General features: G+C 39.3%; 1 protein-coding gene across 6 annotated transcripts; it reads right to left on the bottom strand.

Moving 5' to 3' along the window:
* Positions 1-10859: 10859 nt before the first annotated feature.
* On the bottom strand, positions 10860-21115 carry LOC132050324 (rhodanese-like domain-containing protein 8, chloroplastic). Of its 6 annotated transcripts, none has more exons than XM_059441526.1 (8): positions 20743-21115; positions 19724-19777; positions 18812-18965; positions 17842-18000; positions 14179-14270; positions 13509-13612; positions 12477-12752; positions 10860-11311 (listed from the first exon to the last, which is right to left on the bottom strand). In XM_059441526.1, the coding sequence occupies exons 1-8, from the start codon at positions 21049-21051 to the stop codon at positions 11167-11169; spliced, it is 1293 nt and encodes a 430-aa protein (XP_059297509.1). In that variant the 5' UTR covers positions 21052-21115; the 3' UTR covers positions 10860-11166. The 6 variants fall into 6 exon arrangements, with proteins under 6 accessions (XP_059297509.1, XP_059297510.1, XP_059297511.1 ...); XM_059441527.1 differs by having other exon boundaries at positions 18812-18960; positions 20743-20837; XM_059441528.1 differs by lacking the exon at positions 20743-21115 and adding an exon at positions 19864-20016 and having other exon boundaries at positions 18812-18960.
* Positions 21116-21320: the final 205 nt, after the last annotated feature.

Here is a 21320-nt window from a genome sequence, read left to right as displayed (position 1 = left end):
GATCGATTTGGTGACCCACCAGTCTAGAATACCAATTCTGCTACTTTGGAGCGCTTCCTTGTTCCGGAGCCTATATTTTGGTACAGACACTTCCATTGTATATGCATATGTCTATTCGTGGGCACGGCGGGGCCCCGTCCCGTCATATGATTCTCGTTGTTACTATTAGAGGTCCGGACACACGTGGCCGGGACACACGCGTTGCGAATAGTTAATGTTCGGTTATATCCGTGTGATTCATGCCGCGGGGCGGTCCCATCCGCGCGTGCCCCTTATCGGCTTGCATATGTATAGATGTTTTGGAATACTGCATGTTATGATAGCTTGCCTTCGTTTATGTATAAGTTCTTAGTATGCTAGTTGTGGATTGACTATAGTAATAGGTGTGTACGAGTGTCCAGCTCGGGCACTAGTTACGGCCTACGGGGTTGGGTCGTGACAGCTCCTGAGAGCTCGTTCTCTAGACCAGTGGACAGGACTGCTTCATCTGGGTCTTTAGTTTCCGTGTGTCACCACTCGACTCCTCTTACCTGTTTCTCTTGTGGGGAGGTTGGGCATATTGCCAAGAGATGTCCCCGACCTAGGCGAGATTATCAGCCGCCGAGGACTCCTGTATCACCCGGTGGTCGAGGAGGGACTTCTCAGAGAGGCGGTGCTCAGTCAGGCCGCGGTACTTCCCATGGTTCTAGAGGTGGTACTCAGAGTGCGAGAGGGGGATCCTAGACTAGGCGTGATAGAGCCTATTGTTACTCATTTCTCCGGCAGGTCCGATATGCAGGCCCCGGGACATCGTGATCTCGTGTACCATTTCTATCCGTCGTGGCAAAGATCCGTGTTATTTGATCCTGGATCCACTTATTCGTATGTATCTGCATTTCATGTCGTTGGTTGGGATTTTCCCTGTGATAGCATAGATATACCTGTTCATGTATCTACTCCAGTCGGAGATTCTGTGGTTGTTGATCGAGTCTACCGGTCTTGTTTAGTTACTTTTATGGGCTATGACACTTGGGTAGATTTGATGATTCTGGATATGGCGGACTTTGATATTATATTGGGTATGTCCCGGCTTTCTCTTATCATGCGATATCGGACCGTCACGCCAAGACAAGCCACTTTAGCCATGCCGCATCCCTAGGCTTGAGTGGAGAGTGCACTCCTAGTCCCGCTCCGAAGAAGATTATTTCCTTCCTTCGAGCGAAGAAATTAGTAAGTAAGGGGTGTTTAGCATATTTGGCGCATATTCGTGATACGACTATTGCATCTCCACCCCTTGCGTCTGTTCCTATTGTGAGCGAGTTCGCGGAGGTATTTTCGTCAGATTTGCCGGGTATGCCACCCGATCGTGACATTGATTTCTGTATTGACGTGGACCCGAGTACTCATCCTATTTCCATCCCATATATCGGATGGCACCTGCCGAGTTGAGAGAGCTTAAGGAACAATTGTAGGATTTATTGAGCAAGGGGTTCATTAGGCCGAGCGTCTCCCCTTAGGGTGCTCCAGTGTTATTTATGAAGAAGAAAGATGGAACCATGAGGATGTGCATTGATTACCGCCAGTTGAACAAGATCAATATCCGAAACAATTTCCCTATGCCTCGTATTGATGATCTGTTTGACCAGCTTCAGGGTGCTTCGGTGTTTTCTAAGATTGATTTGTGTTCCGGCTATCATCAGTTGAAGATTAGGGCGGAGGATATTCCGCAGACAGCATTTCAGACGAGATACGGCCACTATGAGTTTCTAGTGATGTCTTTCGGGCTTACCAATGCCCCAGCTGCATTTATGACCTTGATGAATGGCATCTTTAGGCTATTCCTTAATTCTTTTGTGATTGTGTTTATTGATGACATCTTAGTGTATTCCAAGAGTAGAGTGGAGCATGAGAGCCATCTTCGTACAGTCCTTGGGTTGTTGAGTGCTAAATTTTCTAAGTGTGAGTTCTGGTTAGAGTCTGTAGCATTCTTGGGCCATGTGGTGTCCAAGGAGGGGATTATAGTTGATCCACAGAAGGTTGAGGCTGTGAGGGGTTGGGCGAGGCCCACTACCGTTACCGAGATTCGTAGTTTTGTGGGTTTGGCCAATTATTACCGTCGTTTTATGAAGGTTTTGTTGCCATTGCCGCGTCCCTGACCGATTGACTCAAAGGATGTTCACTTTCGGTGACGGATGATTGTGAGAGAGAATTTTCAAAAGCTTAAGCTTTTTTTTTTACCACGGCCCGATCCCAGCCTTACCCGTGGAGGGGCAAGGACTTCGATTGCATTGTGATGCTCCCCGTACGGGTTTGGGTGCGGTGTTGATGCGAGAGGGTACAAAGGATAGCTTATGCTTCCCGTCGCCTGAAAGTTCACGAGAAGAATTACCCTATCCATGATTTGGAGTTGTTGGCCGTAGTCTTCGGCTTGAAGCTTTGGAGGCATTACTTATACGGTGTCCATTGTGAGGTTTTTACCGATCACCATAGCCTTTAGCATGTGTTTACCTAGAGACATCTTAATTCTAGGCAACGCTGATGGATGGAGCTCCTGAAAGATTATGACATCTCTATTCTGTATCACCCTGGTAAAGCCAATGTGGTGGCTGATGCCTTGAGTCGCAAGGCAGTGAGTATGGGGAGTTTAGCTCGATTGGTTGTTTCCGAGCGTCCGTTGGCCATGGAGGTTCAGACTCTGGCTAACAGTTTCGTCTGTCTTGATATCTCAGCCCCGGGCAGGATTTTGGCTTATATAGAGCCGAGGTCATCATTATTGGATCGGATCAAGGCTCGTACCGTTTGAGGATTCTCGCCTGAGCAAAGCATCCGAGATAGGGTGTCGAAAGCGGGGAGGAGGCCAGAGGTCGTGATCGATTCTGAGGGCATTCTGAGGATAAGGGGACGCGTATGCGTTCCTCGTGTTAGTAATCTGATTCAATTGATCTTATCTAAGGCCCACAGCTCTCGCTATTCCATTCATCCGGGAGTGACTAAGATGTACCGTGATTTGAGACAGCACTATTGGTGGCGCCGTATGAAGAGGGATATAGTTGATTTTGTGGCTAAGTGTGGTAATTGTCAACAGGTAAAGTATGAGCACCAGCGACCCGGTGGGCTGTTTCAAAGGATGCCCATTCCCGAGTGGAAGTGGGAGAGGATTACCATGGACTTTGTCACTGGTCTTCCGAATACCCTTGGCAAGTTTGATTCTATTTGGGTGATAGTGGAACGATTGACTAAGTCCACTTACTTTGTTCCGATTCAGGTTTCTTATACCACGGAGAAGTTAGCCAAGATGTATATTCGGGATATTGTGAGATTACATAGGATCCCTATTTTTGTTATATCTGATCGGGGTACTATCTTCACTTCCCGATTCTGGAGAGCATTTCATGATGAGTTGGGTACCCGATTGGACTTTTAGTACGCCATCCCTGCACCGATGGCCAGTCCGAGCGGACCATTCAGGTACTCGAGGACATGTTGAGAGCGTGTGTTATTGATTTTGGTGGTCATTAGGATCAGCACTTGCCCTTGGTGGAGTTTGCATGCAACAACAGTTATCATTCGAGTATTAGTATGGCGCCTTTTGAGGCCTTATATGGTAGGAGGTGTAGATCTCCGATTGGTTGGTTCGATGGGTTCGAGACTCGACCTGGGAGCACGGATCTGTTGAGAGAGTCCCTTGATAGAGTGAGAGTTATTCAGGCCAGACTCGTGGCGGCTCAGAGCCGGCAGAAGATGTATGCGGACCGGAAGGTTCAGGATTTGAAGTTTGCTATTGGTGATTAGGTTCTATTGAAGGTTTCGCCCATGAAAGGTGTTATGAGGTTTGGTAAGAGGGGCAAGTTGAGCCCAAGGTACATTGGTCCGTTTGAGATTGTGGACAGTATCGGCGATATAGCTTATGAGTTGGCATTACCGCCAGGCTTGGCGGGAGTCCATCCGATCTTTCATGTTTCGATGCTGAAGAAATACCACGCCGATGGTACCTACATTGTCCGTTGGGATTCTATATTTCTTGATGAGAATTTGACTTATGAGGAAAAGCCTATCGCGATCCTAGATAGGCAGGTTCGAAAATTAAGGTCCAAGGAGATTGCTTCTGTGAAGGTGCAATGGAAGCACCGCCCTGTGAAAGAGGCTACTTGGGAGACTGAGTCCGATATGCGTAGCCGATATCTCCAGTTGTTCACTGATTCAGGTATTTCCCTACTTTCCTTCTTTACTTGCTTGAGGACGAGCAGCGGTTCAATTGGTATCTGATGTAACGACCCATTTGATCGTTATAGCTCTTTTAGCACTTTCGCCACTTCCGAGCATTGATTGACTCACTTTTGACCCGAGGTTGACTTTTGGGCAAACAGACCTTTTTCGGAGTTTCGTCAACTCCGAGAGGTCCGAATGATTGTTAGAACCTGTATGTATGATTGGTTCGGTTCCTGATGGATTTTGGTGCATCTCGAGACTTTGGATGGGAAATGGGAAGTAGGCATGGGTGATTGACTCGGTCAACGAGACCTTCGTTGGAAATTTTGAGACCACAAGTGCGTTCGTAGCATATTTTGTTGTGGGTTTCGGTGGTAGGGTTATGAGCAGATGGCCTCGGGAATAACCCGAAATTTCGATTGAGGACTTAGAAAATTTATGAAAATCTGGTGTCTGGTGCCCGCAACGGCGGCACCAGAGCCTCCCCAGCGGCACCGCCATGGCGGTGTGATAGCCGATGGGGCGGTCATGAGTAAAATAGGCTGCGCCGTAGCGGTACCGCGATAGCGGCACTCCCTCCGCCGTGGCGGTCACAGGCAGTGATATTTCATTTAATGTGACTTAAATAAGTCTTAGACCCTCATTATATCATATCTCGATATTAAAACTTGGGAAAGCTGTTCTTGCAGACAAATTGAGGAGATTCTTGGAGGTAAAACTTTGTCCAATCCTTTACTCTTCCTTAATCACAATCATCTTAGAATTCCCCCTTTCCTTTTATAATCCCTTAGAGTTGGAATTTGAAGAAGGGTTTTGGGAGATTTTCCCTTAGGGTCCTATATGATAAATTGATGATGCTGATGATAAAACTTGATGAATCTAAGCTTAGTAATCATATATCTTTCACTTTTAACATTGAATTTCGTATTTGGAGAATTAGGGTTCATACCCAATTTGGGGGTTTTTACTAGAAATCAGATTTGGGGATAATTCTTGAGCTAAATTAACAATTAATGATTGGGTAATGATTACCTAGGATTCAATTTGGTATTTTACCCGCTAATATCCCGTTTCGCCCTTGTGGGCCTGTTTTCCCAATTTCTAGGGCTAAAATGGACCTAATTGATACCATAGCAATATTAGTATCATTCTTCATGATTTATAATATAGAATTCGATTATGCTTAGACTACTTTGGTTCTGAGCTTCAGAGGAAGGGCAAGGCGATAGAGTGACTTATTGGTGTTGCGGTTCGGCAGTCCAGGTATGTTATGGTTTACCTTTGGTGGGACTTCGTATAGTGAATCACATATTTAGATTATAATGTCGGAGACAGCATGTGAACCTTCGGGTGTGAAGTTGGGATGGATATTGCCTTAGGTTGGGCCCTGATGTGTGTTGGGACTAGCCACCCCATTATGCGTGTCGATTATTCAATTGTGTTGGCTTGATGCCATGTGTAGTTTGTAGATATAGAGTTCTGCTCGTTGTCCTGATTTGGAATAGGATTGACATACCCGTCTTTGGTACTTGTACTTGATATGTTATTGGCGTACCCATTGTTGGTACTTGAGTTATTGATATATGTTGGCATACCCACTATTGATATTGTGATGTGATACGTTGTAGCATAACCATTGTAGTATTGGTGATATTGAACTTGACTGTTGGTGATTGACATATGCATTGCACGCATTCTGTCATATTTATCATGCATGGCCGATATCCGGTGATGATCCGGTATCGTTGATGGAGCGAAACTCATATTTGATAAACTCTTTTACTTGAGTGATTAAAAAGGCCAATGTCCGAAGATCCAATCCGGAATCGTTGTTTATATGAAACTGACACTTGATAAACTCTTTTACTTGAGTGATTATGAGGAGGCCGATGTCCGAGGTTCAATTCCGGAATCGTTGATTTATAAAGCTGATATTTGACAACTCTTTTGAGTGATTGTGAGGAGGCCGATGTCCGATGGTTATATTCGGGCATCGTTGTTGCATGGTCAATTCCGATGTTATTCCGGAATCGATTGTTAGTGCATGGGCTCCGCGGGTCCCCCAGGGTGGTGCCGGTGAGACCCCCGAGCAATTAGCCAGGGTCCCGTCCGTCCGTTTGGCAAAGATCCGGGGACGGTGGCATTAGACTTCGCGAGTCACGCTCGGGGTTGTGCTACCGAGACGTCGATATTTCCGCCCGGAGCGCATGTGTACACCTCATTTGCATAGCATGGCATGGCATCACATTCATACCATTACTTGCAGACCGCATTGCATTATGACTTGAGTGAGATGTCGTGATAGATGTATTGTGACGATTGTGTTGTTGATGATTGGACTGTGATGATTCTATTGTGGTGATTGTTTCAGGATCGGTTATACTCAGACTTATTATATTGGGGTTAGATACTTACATAGGTGTTGACAGATACTCGGTTACGATTATGTTGTTTCATGCGTGATTGGTTTACTTGTTTATCTGCGTTATTTTCTGAATTGTGTTAACTATGCTTAGTCGGCCTATGATGCCTACCGATCGTTGTTTGTACCGACCGCACTTGTTGCATTCTTTTATGAATGCGAGTATTAGGGCCGATCTACTTCTCTGACTCGTGGTTGATCAACTCTTCAGCTTCCACTTGAGTTTTCCAGGGTGAGCATGGCGTCCGCTGACCTCGAAGACTCTTCTATTGCTTATGTCTTACTTTTCTTTCAAGACATGATTTGAGACTATTTATGTATTATTATTCAGACCTTAGTATTCGGATTTAGATGCTCTTGTATGACCAGACCAGATACTGGGTGGATTCATTTACTTCCGCACTTATCTATATTATATTATATTGTGAGACTTATATCATTTTACTTCTTCCGCTATTATTTTTATTGATTGTGAACGCTGAGTTAAGGGTTCGCCTACCGAGGTGGGAAAGGTAGGTGTCCGCATGACCTAGGCTAAAACGGGTCATGACATTTGTGTTATCAACGTAAATTAGCCTAGATATATTGTAATAAAATTAATCAATGTATACTAGACTAAATTTTCATTGATAACACAAAACTACGTGCTTACACAAAAGTTATTCTAGGTAGATCTAGGGCAACAAGATCCTAAAAGCCAAGAAAGGAATATAAGTTCTAGTTTTATATTAATACATCATAATTTTATTAATTGGCTTTTCATGTTCTTCTCCCTTCCTGGGATTTGGATATGAAAGCCAGAACTTTTACTCCATTTTATTTTCCTTTCAGTCATCTCTTGCATGATTTGACTCTTAAGTAAAGGAGATTTAATTTATCATTGTTAACCAATCTCCTTCCTTTAACTCTCAGCTTAAGAAAAGAGTCCGCAACTATTTCTTTCTCGTCTAATGCTTCATTAGTAAGATGATCTGCCATCTGATTTCTCTCACTATGAATATACAGTATTTTGACTATCATTTTCTCTTCTACCATTTCAATTATCTACCAAGGTACCTACCAAATTCTGAGAACGGAATTCTTCAGTAGTAGGATATCAGTCTCAATTATCACCGGTTGATGTTGATTCTCCTCTACATGTCTCATAGCCTGTAGAATAGCCATTGCTTCTGCCTGAGTCTTGGTACAGTATGGGATAGTCATCTCCTTTTCCCTAGCAGCAATTAAATTCCCCCACTTTCATCCTTACACAGAAACCCCAAGATCCTCTTCCAGGATTTCCCCTAAAGCCCCATCTGTGTTGTATTTGACCCATCCAGTATCATGAGGCCTCCACTGTACTTGTGTCACTTTGATTCTTGGGGTGTAGTTCTGAAGGGATTGCACAATTGAACTCCATTTGTATGAAGCATGTTTAAGGTTTTTCCTTCTCACCTTCATGAACATGATAATAGAATGCATTATTTGATATATTAGCTTCATCTTAGACATTTTTCCACCATGTCTAATAGCATTATTGCTTTTTCATAATTCCCACACAACGATGGCTGGGATTGCCTTTGAAAAATATACCTCACATGCTAGTTTAGTGGAGCCTCCCACCGCAAGCTGATCAATTGACTCAGCTGTTGATTTTGAATATTTAATCCCATTGGTCCACAAAAAGCATTCCAGATGTATTGTGCACTAGTAGACTTTAGAAATACATGTGAGATGGTTTCCTCTTTTGGATCATCACAACAGTTACATTTGGATGGAAATTGAACACCCCACCTCTTCACTACGTCATCTAAAGGCACCTTAGCCTTGCACAATCTCCATAAAAAAAAGAGATATTCACTGATAAGCCGTTGATCCAGATTTTCTTATATATAACATTTTTATCTATTCTCTGTCTGATAAGATTGAATGTTGTCCTCACTGTGAACTTTTCTCTAGCTTCCAACCTCCAGTAAGGCTTATCTTGTAGTATGTCATCAGATATTGAAGGTTTAATGCCTTCAATTATGTGATCTGCAATATTTCATGGAACTACCTCCCTTAGTCATTCTTCATCCCATATTTCTTCTTTTACTATCTCATTTATCAGCACTACAGTTCTGTCTTGGTTAAAGTCAGGAGGAACAACTTGGTACAAAGCTTCCATTCCTGTCCAGTTGTCTAACTAGAAGTATGCGTTTTCCTGTTTAACTTGCCACAATATTTCATGTTCCACTAGATCCCTCCATTTGTGAGTACTACTATTATATCTCTCTTGTTTAATTTTTTTTTTTTTTCTCGTTAATACGTATTATCCGATACTTTGAGAATAATATCCTTAGCGGATCGCCTGTTCATTATTGAACGACAACAAAATAAGAGCATTGGCCTATTAGTTTTGGTATGGGTACTTACTACTAGAAACAAAAGTTCTCCCACGGACGAATAAGTGGGAAGCCTGTGTGTAAACTTGAGTTTCACACGACATGTATACACACATTTTTTATGAGATATTTAGTGTTGTTTCTTTTAAATGACTAATTTACTAACATTATATATATCGGAAGATTTTACACAGTAATGGAGTTACGGTGTGGCTTAAATTAATTGCCAATTTGCAGATTCTGGTGTTTGTTTGGGATGAATTTTCAAAAGTTGGTGCTTGTTTGCTTTCACTTTTTTTTTTTTTTTTTTTTTAAAGAAATTTCTTATAAATTTAATATTGCATGCAATATAAATTTGTTTAATACTCCTCTAACATCTTGTATATGGCACGGATTTTTTTTTATTTTTATTTTTTTAGGAGGATTGGTTTATCAATTTTGTTTCTTGCGACTTTTAATTCTCTTTCTTAATTCCCTAGCTAAAAGTTCAAATACTGGATTACAGATTTGATTTTTGCACGGTCTACTACTGATTGTAGAGGCTGCTGATTGTCCTATATTTCTCATGTTCAGATATTCATATTATCTGATATTCATATTCTCTGAATTAGAGCCCGTTTGGATTAGTTGGAAAAAAATGGCTTTTAAGCATAAGTACTTAAACTACTTTTAAGTGTTGAAAGTTATTTTATAAATAAACAGTTACGTGTTTGGATAAAAGTACTTAAAAGGTTTTTAGAAATAAGGGTAGTATTGGAATTAATAGGAAATATAAGGGATAAAAGGGTAAAGTTGTTAGTCAAACCAAAATGGCTTTTAAGCCAAAAAAATAAGTTGGAGTTGAGCAACTTCTTGGTTTTGTCTTATTTTAAGAACTTTTTAACTTAATTTAAGTTGTTTTCTATTTTTGTCAAACTCTCAAATAAGTTAAAAAAGGCTTATAAGCTGTTTTGACCAACTTATAAGCCAATCCAAACGGGCTCTTAGTTTCTATGAGCATCAGCTATCCAGAATCGTTGATTAGCATGGCTAACTTTTAATTTAGTGTCTCCGTTTCTTATCACATTTTCTTGAATCTACACATGTTAAAAGAAAGAGAAATAAATACAAACAAAAAGAACAACAAAAGAAAATATGAACCAACCACATGTTTGCTAGCCTGGAGAACCTCCATGGACGACACCTAAAACAAAAATCATAGGAAAGCAAAAAAAGCTGCAATATCATACACACCACCAAGAAAAAAATTATAGTAGCTACAATAATTGAGACTGCACCGTTTTGTTTCAACTTGAACACTAGTATGGGCGAAAACTACCTCTTTTAATTTGGAGCTAATTTTGAACACTCACATATTCTTCTGAATTTTATGTATTCGGGGGATTAATTTGAAAAAGCAATAGGTATATGCTTGACCAAACAATTTTTATTAAAAACATTCCTATAATAAATTTCTTGGCAAATTCTATAGCCAATGAAATATATAAAATTATGATCAATCAAATATTGCAATTTGCAATCCCGATTTTTATTTACGGATAAAAATTGGACCATAACAGTCATTAAAATAGCTAGAATTAAATTTAACTCGACTCACCGGATAATAGAACTGCAGAATCTATAAAAGTAACCATCTTCTTTCAAACTGCCCAAATTGTCACATTGAATGCTCTATCCCTCCGCCAACCCCCAACACACACAACTTTTGGTGCCAAAAACAGTTGCATCAAAACAAAGTAAAGAAAGAAGAAAAACAAACACACCCTAAAACACATACATATAGCTGCTTCCACGCCCAAAAAAAAAAAAAAAAGTTCCGGAAGCACAACAATGGAAAACTATGGAAATATAGTACTTATGACTCAATATATAAACTCTCTGTAATATAATCAATGTTTTCATTGTAACCGGTAATTCAAGGAGATTATTTGTTACACAATAATTGCACCATTATGTGCATTATTGCTGCAGTTACAACTTACATGTACAAGGAAATAACTAAACAAAAATTAATAGGGAAAATGAGGAGAAAAATGCCACAAAAAAGGAGATAAAAGAAAAATGCATTTGGTGGCCAATGAGAGGTGCTACATCACCTTGTCTAGGCTTTAATACTGGACTGAAGATCTACATTTTCAGTGCGAGAACTACACTCCCTCTCAAAGATATGGACATCAATTACTGATCAAGCTGTCACAGGCTTTGCAACTCAAAATCGCGATAATTATGCCATTTTTGGTATCTCTGATGACCTGTCAGCACCGGCCTAAGTCGACGTGCGGATGTGCATTCAGAACAGCAGCATCCCCTTAAACTTTCCACGCAGCCTGCGCAGCATCTGAACAAAACCAATCATGGATTAGATCGAATGTAAGTACTCACTTTCATTCAATGTACGCTTTAGTGTTTATACTACTGAAACAAAGAGCGTAGAAGTATAGGAGCAGCAACCTACACTAGGACTTGAGATGGAGATAGAAAAGTAAGAAAAGTTTTAAACTAAAGAATCCTTGACTTGGAGGTAAGTTGATACCAATAGCAAAGTCGTTCAAATTCTTCATCTTAATCAGGTATTACTGAAAAGTGGAAATGGGATTAGCTGGAATATCCCCTGGTATGTGACCTGTGAAAGACTAATGGTGATCAAAGAATCAGATGTGTTTTTGTGAAATGCGAAAGCCCCTGAGCTCAACTGGTCTAAAATAAACATAGAGATGGCAGTAGACAAGCATATGGAAGAACTGGTGGTGGGGGAATAGCTAGAGATCACCTAGGTAATATTGGTGATGGCTTTGGCCTGTCCTTTGGAGTATGGCAGTACAGTAATAACTATGCAGAAGCTAATGCAGCTTTAATGGGATTAAAGTGGTGCAAGGAGGATCGATTTGATCAGGTTATTCTGGAATGTGATTCATTGATGATCATTGAAATGCTGAAAGGCAACTTAAATTCACCATGGCACTTACAGCAGATAATTGAGAAAGCACAGTATATAATAAGTTAGCTTACAATATTGACTCAGCACTGTTTCAGAGAAGGCATGGATGTTCTAGCTAAGTGGAGCACTGGAAGGGAGGAGAGCTTATTCCATCACCCCAAGGACCTACCGAAGAAAGCAATAGGCCCTAATAGGTTGGACAAAATTCAAAAGGCTTCTATTAAACACAAACAGATAAAGACTGCATTCAGATGGCCGCAGGGAAGTTTCGTGGCAGATTATGTTTTGTGCTTGGAGCCTTGTAAGGGAGGAGAATCTACATTTTTTTATAGATGAATGTACACGAATTTTGTAAATTGGATGGGCATGTCCATCCATCAAAGGGTTGTACAGAGAGTGGCAGCTTAGCTCTTCTTTTTGTTGTAATCTGGTTCTTACCAACATATGGGATACGCCACCTTAGAAAATGTAAGGCTTAACTGAGTTTTGGAAGGAAAACAAATCATATACCCACTGGACAGGCTTGATAGTGCAAATATAGTATTCATGAAATGGTTGGTCTTACAGGAAAAGTAGGTTGCAATCAAGGTTTGCACAATTGCGGTGCCTCAACTCAGAGACTTGTGAACCACATATATAGCATTTGGCAAATGAGTCATCCAAGGAGCCTTCTAGCATTGTGGTTGCCTCGATCTCCACTGCAGGCTTGCCAGTAGAAGGTGGTAGAGAAAGACGGGCATCAAAAACAAATAGATTTCCAACCCATCCTACAGAACCTTCACTCTCAAGATAATGAGAAACGCCCCCTTTCAGGGTATATAATCGTTTAAAACCTTGCTTTCTGTAGTAAAAATAAAAATAACCTGTCAGATGTGAACTCACAACATTTTCACTTAAAACACAAAGGTAAACTTGAAAACTAGATGGTGCAAAGCATAAATGAAGAGCCCAATTCTAGTGATTGTGCAATTGCCTGCTCCTATATATTGAAATAAATAATTTATGTTGAGCAACTGAATAGCCGTTTGATAGTCTTACAAAGCTTAGGCACATAATCGTCAACCTAATAGAAGTTTCGAGAAGTATATGACAGTAGTTTTTTAGCTCAAAACAATTTTTAAATTGCATTTGAGAGATCCTACTGATGTTGCCTACCGAAGACACTTATTTACTAATGAATTACAATTCCTATCATGTCAAGGCTTGAACAATTTCCACTTAGTGCATGCCAGTATTACCAAGCCAGAGAAGCCTGATTAATAATTTGACTTCCAATGAGGGTAAAGTAGTCCATTTAACCAACAGATGACATTCACAAGAGCAGTATGAAAGGTACAAACACCTGCAGAAGATAGCTATTCTCACCACTCAACGGTCAGACATAGGAAAGAAATTATTGGAAGGTAACTGCTTTTTGTGGAGGGTGGATGACAGGGACATTTTATATTCGAAGTACTTTAACCAGGAAAAGCCGAAAACGGGATATTCTTATGGTGTCGCTGAAGAGATTGCTCAAAGTTCCGATATCTCACACATTCATGCTCTAGCACATAAGTAAAAGATAGAACATAACAACAACAACAAACATACAGCTTACCGTAGTATAGCAGAATATACATCACAGCGGATACCTCCAGTGCAGTACATTAATATATCAGTTCTCTCCTTATCAGCAGCTGCTAAAGGATCTGAGGCAATCACCTGCAAACCAGGATAGCAAGATATTAGTCATATTTACAGATAAAACCATATTCCTGGATATTGTCTTCTGCAGGAGGTGACAGTTTTTAAGTTGTATGTTAAGCATATCAACGGAAATACAACCAAGGAAAAATGCCGCAGTGCAAATATGAATGAGAATTCAAAGGGGAACAGTAATACCAGGATTTCATCCCGGCAAGTACTAGATTCCATATCTCATCCCAATATGTCAATTCTAGCCAGATACATCTTCATAAATGAGGAGAAAGATACAAGAAAGGGCAGGAAAAAGGAAAGTGTTTTCCTGCGTTGTACTATGATCGACATGGAAAACTAAGATATATATGTATATATATATATATATATATATATATATCAGACAAATATAAGGTTGTAAATTTATCACATATGTTTTAGAGAATGACCTTTGATACTTACTGATTTTCGTCCAAGTAATTGGCTCAGAAAGAAAGCAAACATTTCAAATTATGTAAAAGTACAAAAATAACATTTACTAGATTAGCATGGACGACAAGACAGAAAATTGAGTAACAAAATACTAAAACCTCTGACTCAGATTTTCCAAATGAAGTGGCCCGAAAACAATCAACATCCGGTCGCTGAGCGCCTTGAAAATGCCCAACATCCCATTCATAACCTTCAGGAAAATCAAACTAGAATCTATTAGCACAAAAGGCAATTGAAATATTCAATTATGCAAAAAGAAATAGTAAGGCAATAGCTGGCATTTACAGAGAGTATAATAAGATGATTCACTTTAAGCGGCTGCCTGGTTTATAGGCAAGACAGAAAATGTATACTTGGTCAAGAAACAGTTCCAACTCTAGGATCGACAGAATCTTGTATTCTTTTCAGTGGGACAATCTATTTGGTGCAACCAAACAATCCAAGCTCTATGTATCGTCTCAGATCACTGTCACTAATCCTAGAGTGCGGGCGTTGGTCTAGGAAGGCCTCTTACTTTAAGTTCGAAAATATGTGGTCGGAGTACCCTGATTTTGAGGAATTGGGCAGAAACTGGTGGACATCTCTCAGTATTTTGGGCAGTCCGGATTTATTTTGCTAAGAAAATTAAGTTATTGAAACTTGAGATTAAAGAATGGAACAAGTCCTGTTTTGGCCACTTGGAGAATATGAAAACTTCTATCTTGAATAAGATCTTGGAACTGGATCAAGAAGCTGACGAAACACTATTCTCAGATGATCTCTTGCTCTCCAAATAAAACTTACATAAGGAACTTGAAGATATTTTCAGAATGGAAGAAATTTCCTGGAGACAGAAGTCAAGGTGTCTTTGGTGCAAGGGGATAACACTGCTTTCTTTCACAATATGGCAAAATCTCACAGGAGATTCAATCATATAGACAAGCTGGAATTTTTTTTTTTTTTGGTCTGTGTGTGGGGGTTTTTTTTTTTTTTGGGGGGGGGGGGGGGGATCCGTTCTGAAAATGAAGATGCCATAAAAATGAGATTCTTAGTCTTTGTGAAGCTTTATACAGAGAGAATGAGACTTGGAGACCACATTGGGAATATGTAACTGCTCCATTTCCAGTGAGGAAAAAGAGTTGCTTCAACAACCCTTCCAGGAAGAGATTCATGGGGTTATCAAAAGTTGAAAGTGACAAAGCGCCGAGCCCAGATGGTTTCTCAATGGGATTCTACAAAAAGTGTTGCCGATTCTAAAAGTTGATTTGTCGAATGCTCTTAATCAGTTTCATGACTACGAATATTTTGTAACAAGCTTGAATTCCTCTTATATAGCTCTTATCCCCAAGAAAATCAGCGCAAAAGGAACTCAAAGATTATAGACCTATCAGTTTAATAGATTGTGTCTATAAAACTCTCGAAAGCATTGGCGGATAAACTTAAAAATCATCTGCCCAATCTTGTCAACTCCTCTCAAATGGCATTTCTCAATGTTGCCTTGATTGCTTTTGAATGCTTGGAGTCAAGAATGAAGTCAGGAAGTCGGAAACCATTTGCAAGTTAGACATTAAAAAGGCTTTTGATCATGTAAACTGGGAATTTTTTGTTTAGTCAACTGGGCTACGGTAGCAAATGTATTAATTGGATGAGATTCTGCTTATCCACCGTAAAATTGTCCGTTCTCATTAATGGTACTCCACATGGATTCTTCTCCTAACAAAGACGGCTCACACAAGGAGATCCTCTTTCTCTCTTACGTTTTATTCTAGTCATGGAGGTATAGTGCAGCTCAAGCAAACTAGAGTTCTGGTTTTCATGCAGATTGTAGAGGTACAGGAAATCTCATATTTTATACGCTGATGATACTTTGATGATATGTGATGCAGAAGAACATCAGGTTATGATTTTGAGGATGATTCTATTCTTTTTTGAACTTTGAAGTTGTCTCAGGATTACACAAAATATTCAAAAAGTTTATCTTTTAACCTCAGCCAACATTTTGCAGTGTAACGTCAGTTCCCTCCCTACAGAGTACTTCAGCTTACCTTTGGGAGATAAATACAAATTGGTATCTATTTAGAATGAGAAGATGGAGAAATAGTTAGAAAATTGGAAGAAATAATACCTCTCTTTGGGTTGTGGAATAACTTTGATCAATAGTGTTCTATGTGCACTTCCTACTTATACAATGTCTCTTTTTCAGGCACCATTCTCTGTTTTGAAGAGCATGGATAAATTGAGAGACTTTCTCTGGAAAGGGAACAAAGAAGCTCACTCCTTCTTTCTTGTTAATGGGAAAAGACTTATTAAAGATTTAAGACGGGGTTGAGGAACCAAGAATTTGAGGAGCCATAATGAAAGCTTGTTATTGAAACGGTACTGGAACAAGGAGGACAATGCACTTTGGAGGAGAACCTTGGTGGCAAAATTCTCTCTTGTGAATCAATGGTGCACCAAAGTATCCACAAAACCTCATGGTGTTGGATCTGGATGCATATTATTGGGTGTTGGAACAAATTTGAGGTAAATATGGGCTTCATTCTTGGAAAGGGAAGAAAATAAGGTTCTGGGAAGATGCATGGATGGGCCACACTCCTCTTAAAGATAAATTTTCTGATGTATATAGTTTTTCATTGCATCACAATGGGGTACTTGCTGAATTTTACTCAATGCAAGGTTGAATCTCTTTCTTAGAAGCAACTTAAATGATTGAGAAGTGGAAATATTACGTCTTTTGCTTCAGCTGCTATTGGCTTGACAGAAATTGCAGAGTTTTTTAAGGAAACAGGAGAAACATCCACAGCCTTAAACAAAGATGTACGAGTTTGCTAGCTTTTTGGTGCAACGGTACATGATGAAGATGCAATTCTAGATATAATAGAGGATTTACACTGTCTATAATTACGTTTTGTCACACTGGCTTAGTGCAAGTAGTTATAAATCAAAAGAATATTATAAGATGTTGATTGTACATCACACATATAAATAGGTGTCTTATCTCCTCTGCTCTTATTTCTCACTAGATATCATAGCTTTAACATTGTGATAGAGGCTTAAGTAGCTACCACTTACCAAGGGGCGGGTTTATATTTTCTGTCCATCTACAATTTTCTCTTTCTGTAATTTTTGTTCTTTCCTCTTTGTTTGATAAGGTAAAGGCTTTTTTCTTATTATTATTTCCTCATTCAGATGATTATTATAGTATTTCCAAAAACTCTTTTGGTGACACCGCGACCATCTCCGGTGTTAGTAGACTATCAGGATGCATCACCCCTCTCTTTTCGGTGATTGTTCCAACAACATCGCACCTCTTCCAGTATCTTTCCAGCCACTATTCCTATCATTATTTTAACAGCAACTTTTTTGGTAAGAGTCAGGTGACTTTCCTATAAGCTATAGCAACTATCAATTCTTCTATGTTTTCATATACAAGAATTTAGCGTGGTTTTCCCACCTTGGATCTGAGGAGACTGATGTAAAGTTAGTACATTAGGATGTTGGAGTTAAATGTTGCAATAAATTAGTTCCTTATTGGTTAAATATAAGAAGTTTCTTGAATCTCACACCTATTTATCGGTGTGCTTTCCCTTCCATGTCATCCAAACATCTCTCATCTTCTCTGGGAGTATTTGTACTTTTACAAAAAAAACAAGTTTATTTACCTTGAGCAGTGTGAAACCTGAACAAGCAGCGTCAAGAGTTGGCCACACATTGCTTAATCAGGCCAACCCCATAATAAGACCAGAAATGTTAGAACAAGCAACTGAAAGAAGAATACTTACCGTTTCTCACATCAAGAAGTATACCACTGGGATTGGAATTTTCATGTGATGAATTATTAGTGTTATTTACAGCTTCCAGTCTCTTCCTCCATTCAGATGGTGCCAAAGGTTCCGCTCTCATTGATGGATCAAGCAAAGGAAGGTGAGAAATCCCTCCTTCTAACTGTTGAAAAAATGTTAAATTATCAATCTAAGCTTTAAAAGCCAGAGAAAAAGATATTCATTAGGTATATGTCCCAGTACTCTATAAATGGATAAAGTTTCTTCAACTCCCAAGCTATAGTGAAAAGCCCTCTCAAACCTCATCAAAGGACTACTTATAAGATGCTAAGACATGCCCATATGAACCATCAACCCCAACTATTTTTCCTTTCAATAGGTACCTTTCAACCCTAACTATTTTTCCATAAACTAAGAAAGATGCGGTAATTTGAAAATACGAATACATAGGTTTTAAGAACAGTTGATTATTAATTGCTTTTTTGTGCAAACCTCTCCACGAGCAATCTGAATGTGCTGTGTCTGATATCTACCTCCTCTGCTAAAATACTCTGCTGAGCTTAGCTCCCACATGATCAGCCTTAAAGTGGGTTATTCTGCTGAGCTACTTCAAGTTTGGTACTGAGCACTTGAGAAAACAACATCTTGGGAAAGCTAAGCCGAAACACTACTAAGCTCATTACTTCATTTTGCTCTTTTAAAAAATATATATATATATATATATATATCAATGAGTATCATGCATAATCCTGGGCCTATGAGGCTGCTATATCAAAGCAAAGTTCAAATCTAAAGTAACAAGCATGTCCTTACTATACATAATATGATAACTTTGATTATTGGTTTGGAGCAATAATTTACAACAACATGCCCAGTGTAGTCCCACAAGTGCGGTTTGGAGCAATAATTTAAACTCTATAAATTCACATGTCCTGAAGAAAAGATATAGAATCCATGAGTGAGACATGACTTGCCTGTACAAGAGAGGGCTTATAACGCAGCTTCAATCTTGGAAAGACATGCCCGTTCAATGCTGACGAGATCTGGACAAGTACATTAGAAAATCTGGAGTCTTCCCTCACCCACCTAACATAAGCAAGAGCATCTTTTTTTGGTCCACTGTACTGCACCAACAGCAAGTAGAATTAAAGTCGCTTGACTTACAGCTAGCACTGTAATATGTTATATTCGGAAAAGATATATACTTTGGGGATCATGAGACATGCTAATCATTAACCTATCCTTTCTATGTTCGTCCAAGGAAAAAAGAACTAACGATGGTACAACAACATACACAGTGTAATCCCACAAGTGGGGTGCGGGAGGGTACAAAGTGCAGGCAGACCTTGCCCCCTACCTTGTGGAGGTAGAGAGGTTGTTTCCGATAGACCCTCAGCTCAAAATAAAGCAATATCAAAGTAGGTCAAATTAGAATTAAAGTTGCTTGACTTACAGCTAGCACTGTAATATGTTATATTAGGAAAAGATATATACTTTGGGGATCATGAGACATGCTAATCATTAACCTATCCTTTCTATGTTCGTCTAAGGAAAAAAGAACTAACGATGGTACAACAACATACACAGTGTATTCCCACAAGTGGGGTCTAGGGAGGGTACAAAGTGTACGCAGACCTTGCCCCCTACCTTGTGCAGGTAGAGAGGTTGTTTCCGATAGACCCTCGGCTCAAGATAAAGCAATATCAAAGCAGGTCAAAAAGAAAAAGGATCAGTAACTACAACATAACAGTACGCTAAGCGAAGAACAAATAACTAACGATGGTAGCTTCCTAATATGTTCTAACTTTGCACCTTCTTCTTGTTGATCCAAGCACAAAAGACAAGACAATCGGGATAGTAAAAAAAACAAAAACGGTCCTACCTGTGCATTAATTCCCTGTTGGTTTAAATATATGCGGCCATGTATATCTCGTCCCTGCAATCCAAAGGGCAATATATATCTGTTATAATAATCTGACTGAAAGAGCACTTAGACAAACATATACTGATAGACATGCTAACCTTCAGAACCCAAAAGCTGAATTTTTACACAGACATTAAGTATTATCCGAAGTAAAATGATCTCAAAACTGCCACATCCTAAAATGTTTATGGCACAGACATTATTACTCTTTCAATTTGTTTGTCTGATTTCGACATATTTTTTTTTATAACCGTGGTGTCCGAGCCAGCTTCGGCGCACCTCGACTACCTAGGTACCAAATAACTCTGTCCACCAAGGCTAAAAAAAATGAGAAAAAATCACCTAGTGTTTTTGTCTCTACTGAGAATTGAACCTGAGACCTCATGGTGTTCAACCCACTTCATTGACCACTACGCTACACCATTGGGTTCTGGTTTTGACTTAGCATGGAGTTTAACAAAGTAAAGAAGACTTTTGAATCTTGTGGTATTGAATTAAGGATATGTAGGATGTACCAAAATGCTCTTTAATCTTGTGGTCTTAAACATGTATGTGAAAAGTTGGAATTAAAGAGTTAGCCAAAAAAGAAAAGAGTCATCTTTTTTAAATGGTCTAAAAAAAGTAAGACAAACAAATTTAACCAGAGAGGGAGTCATAAACCGCCACATCCTATAATGTTTATGACACAAACATTATTATTATCACTCTCTCCTTCCCAATTTAAGTGTCTTAGTTTGACTCTATACAAAAAAATTTAAAAAAATAATACTTTTGAATCTTGTGGTCCTAAACTAAAAATATGTGTAATGTACTAAAATATCATTTGAATCTTGTAATTTTAAACTTGTCGGGTAGGTTATTTGAATTGTAACTTACTAAATATTAAAAAAGTAACTCTGTTTGGAACAGACAAAAAGAAAAGTATGACACTCAAATCTGAAGTAAATACACGCTCTAAATGTAAAAATAATAATTACCTCCATAAAGGAAAGGTGTTTGGTGACCTCCTCTTCAGGGTCCTTAATGAAAACAAAGCAGTAGAAATTTACCACTATAAACTCTTCTTTTCCCTCATCATTAATTTCCAACCAATCCCCTTTTGAGGATAATGCATAACTAGATAAGCAGCTTTCTTTGCATTTACGCCTTAGTTGCCACACAAATGGCAAAACCCTCTTCTTTCTATTATTGAAATTGAAACTAGTAGCAGTAACAGCAATTTTTGGGAAATATTTAGTTGGTGCAAGTAGAAATGGCACCGTAAACGAGCTCATTACTTGTAGCATGTAGCATTCAATTTGGGATTTTGAGAGACAAAAGAACGAATGAGAGAAGAGGCAATGGATTGGAACATTTTATTTTCGGGAAAGAGTCAAATATACCCCTGTGCTATCAAAAATAGTTTAAATATACCCTTTATTACACTTTCAGTTTAAATATACCCCCGTTATACTTTCGGTTCAAATATACCCCTCTCATTATACTTTGACAGAAATTTACCCTTAATTTTGACAGAAGACACGTGGAAAGCTTAGAATTAAATGACTCACCCCCA

Source organism: Lycium ferocissimum, chromosome 3, assembly GCF_029784015.1.
Source record: "Lycium ferocissimum isolate CSIRO_LF1 chromosome 3, AGI_CSIRO_Lferr_CH_V1, whole genome shotgun sequence".
Classification (NCBI taxonomy): Eukaryota; Viridiplantae; Streptophyta; class Magnoliopsida; order Solanales; family Solanaceae; genus Lycium; species Lycium ferocissimum.
This window is presented reverse-complemented; position numbering and strand designations above follow the sequence as displayed.

Excerpts from the sequence above, each read along its gene's own strand:
- LOC132050324 (XM_059441526.1), bottom strand. The coding sequence starts at position 21,051 with ATGCTACAAGTAATGAGCTCGTTTACGGTGCCATTTCTACTTGCACCA. Across the intron at positions 18,966-19,723 it reads AACAGGGAATTAATGCACAG|TACAGTGGACCAAAAAAAGA; the intron begins GTAGGACCGTTT and ends CTGTTGGTGCAG. Across the intron at positions 12,753-13,508 it reads GTATATTCTGCTATACTACG|AAAGCAAGGTTTTAAACGAT; the intron begins GTAAGCTGTATG and ends TTTTTACTACAG.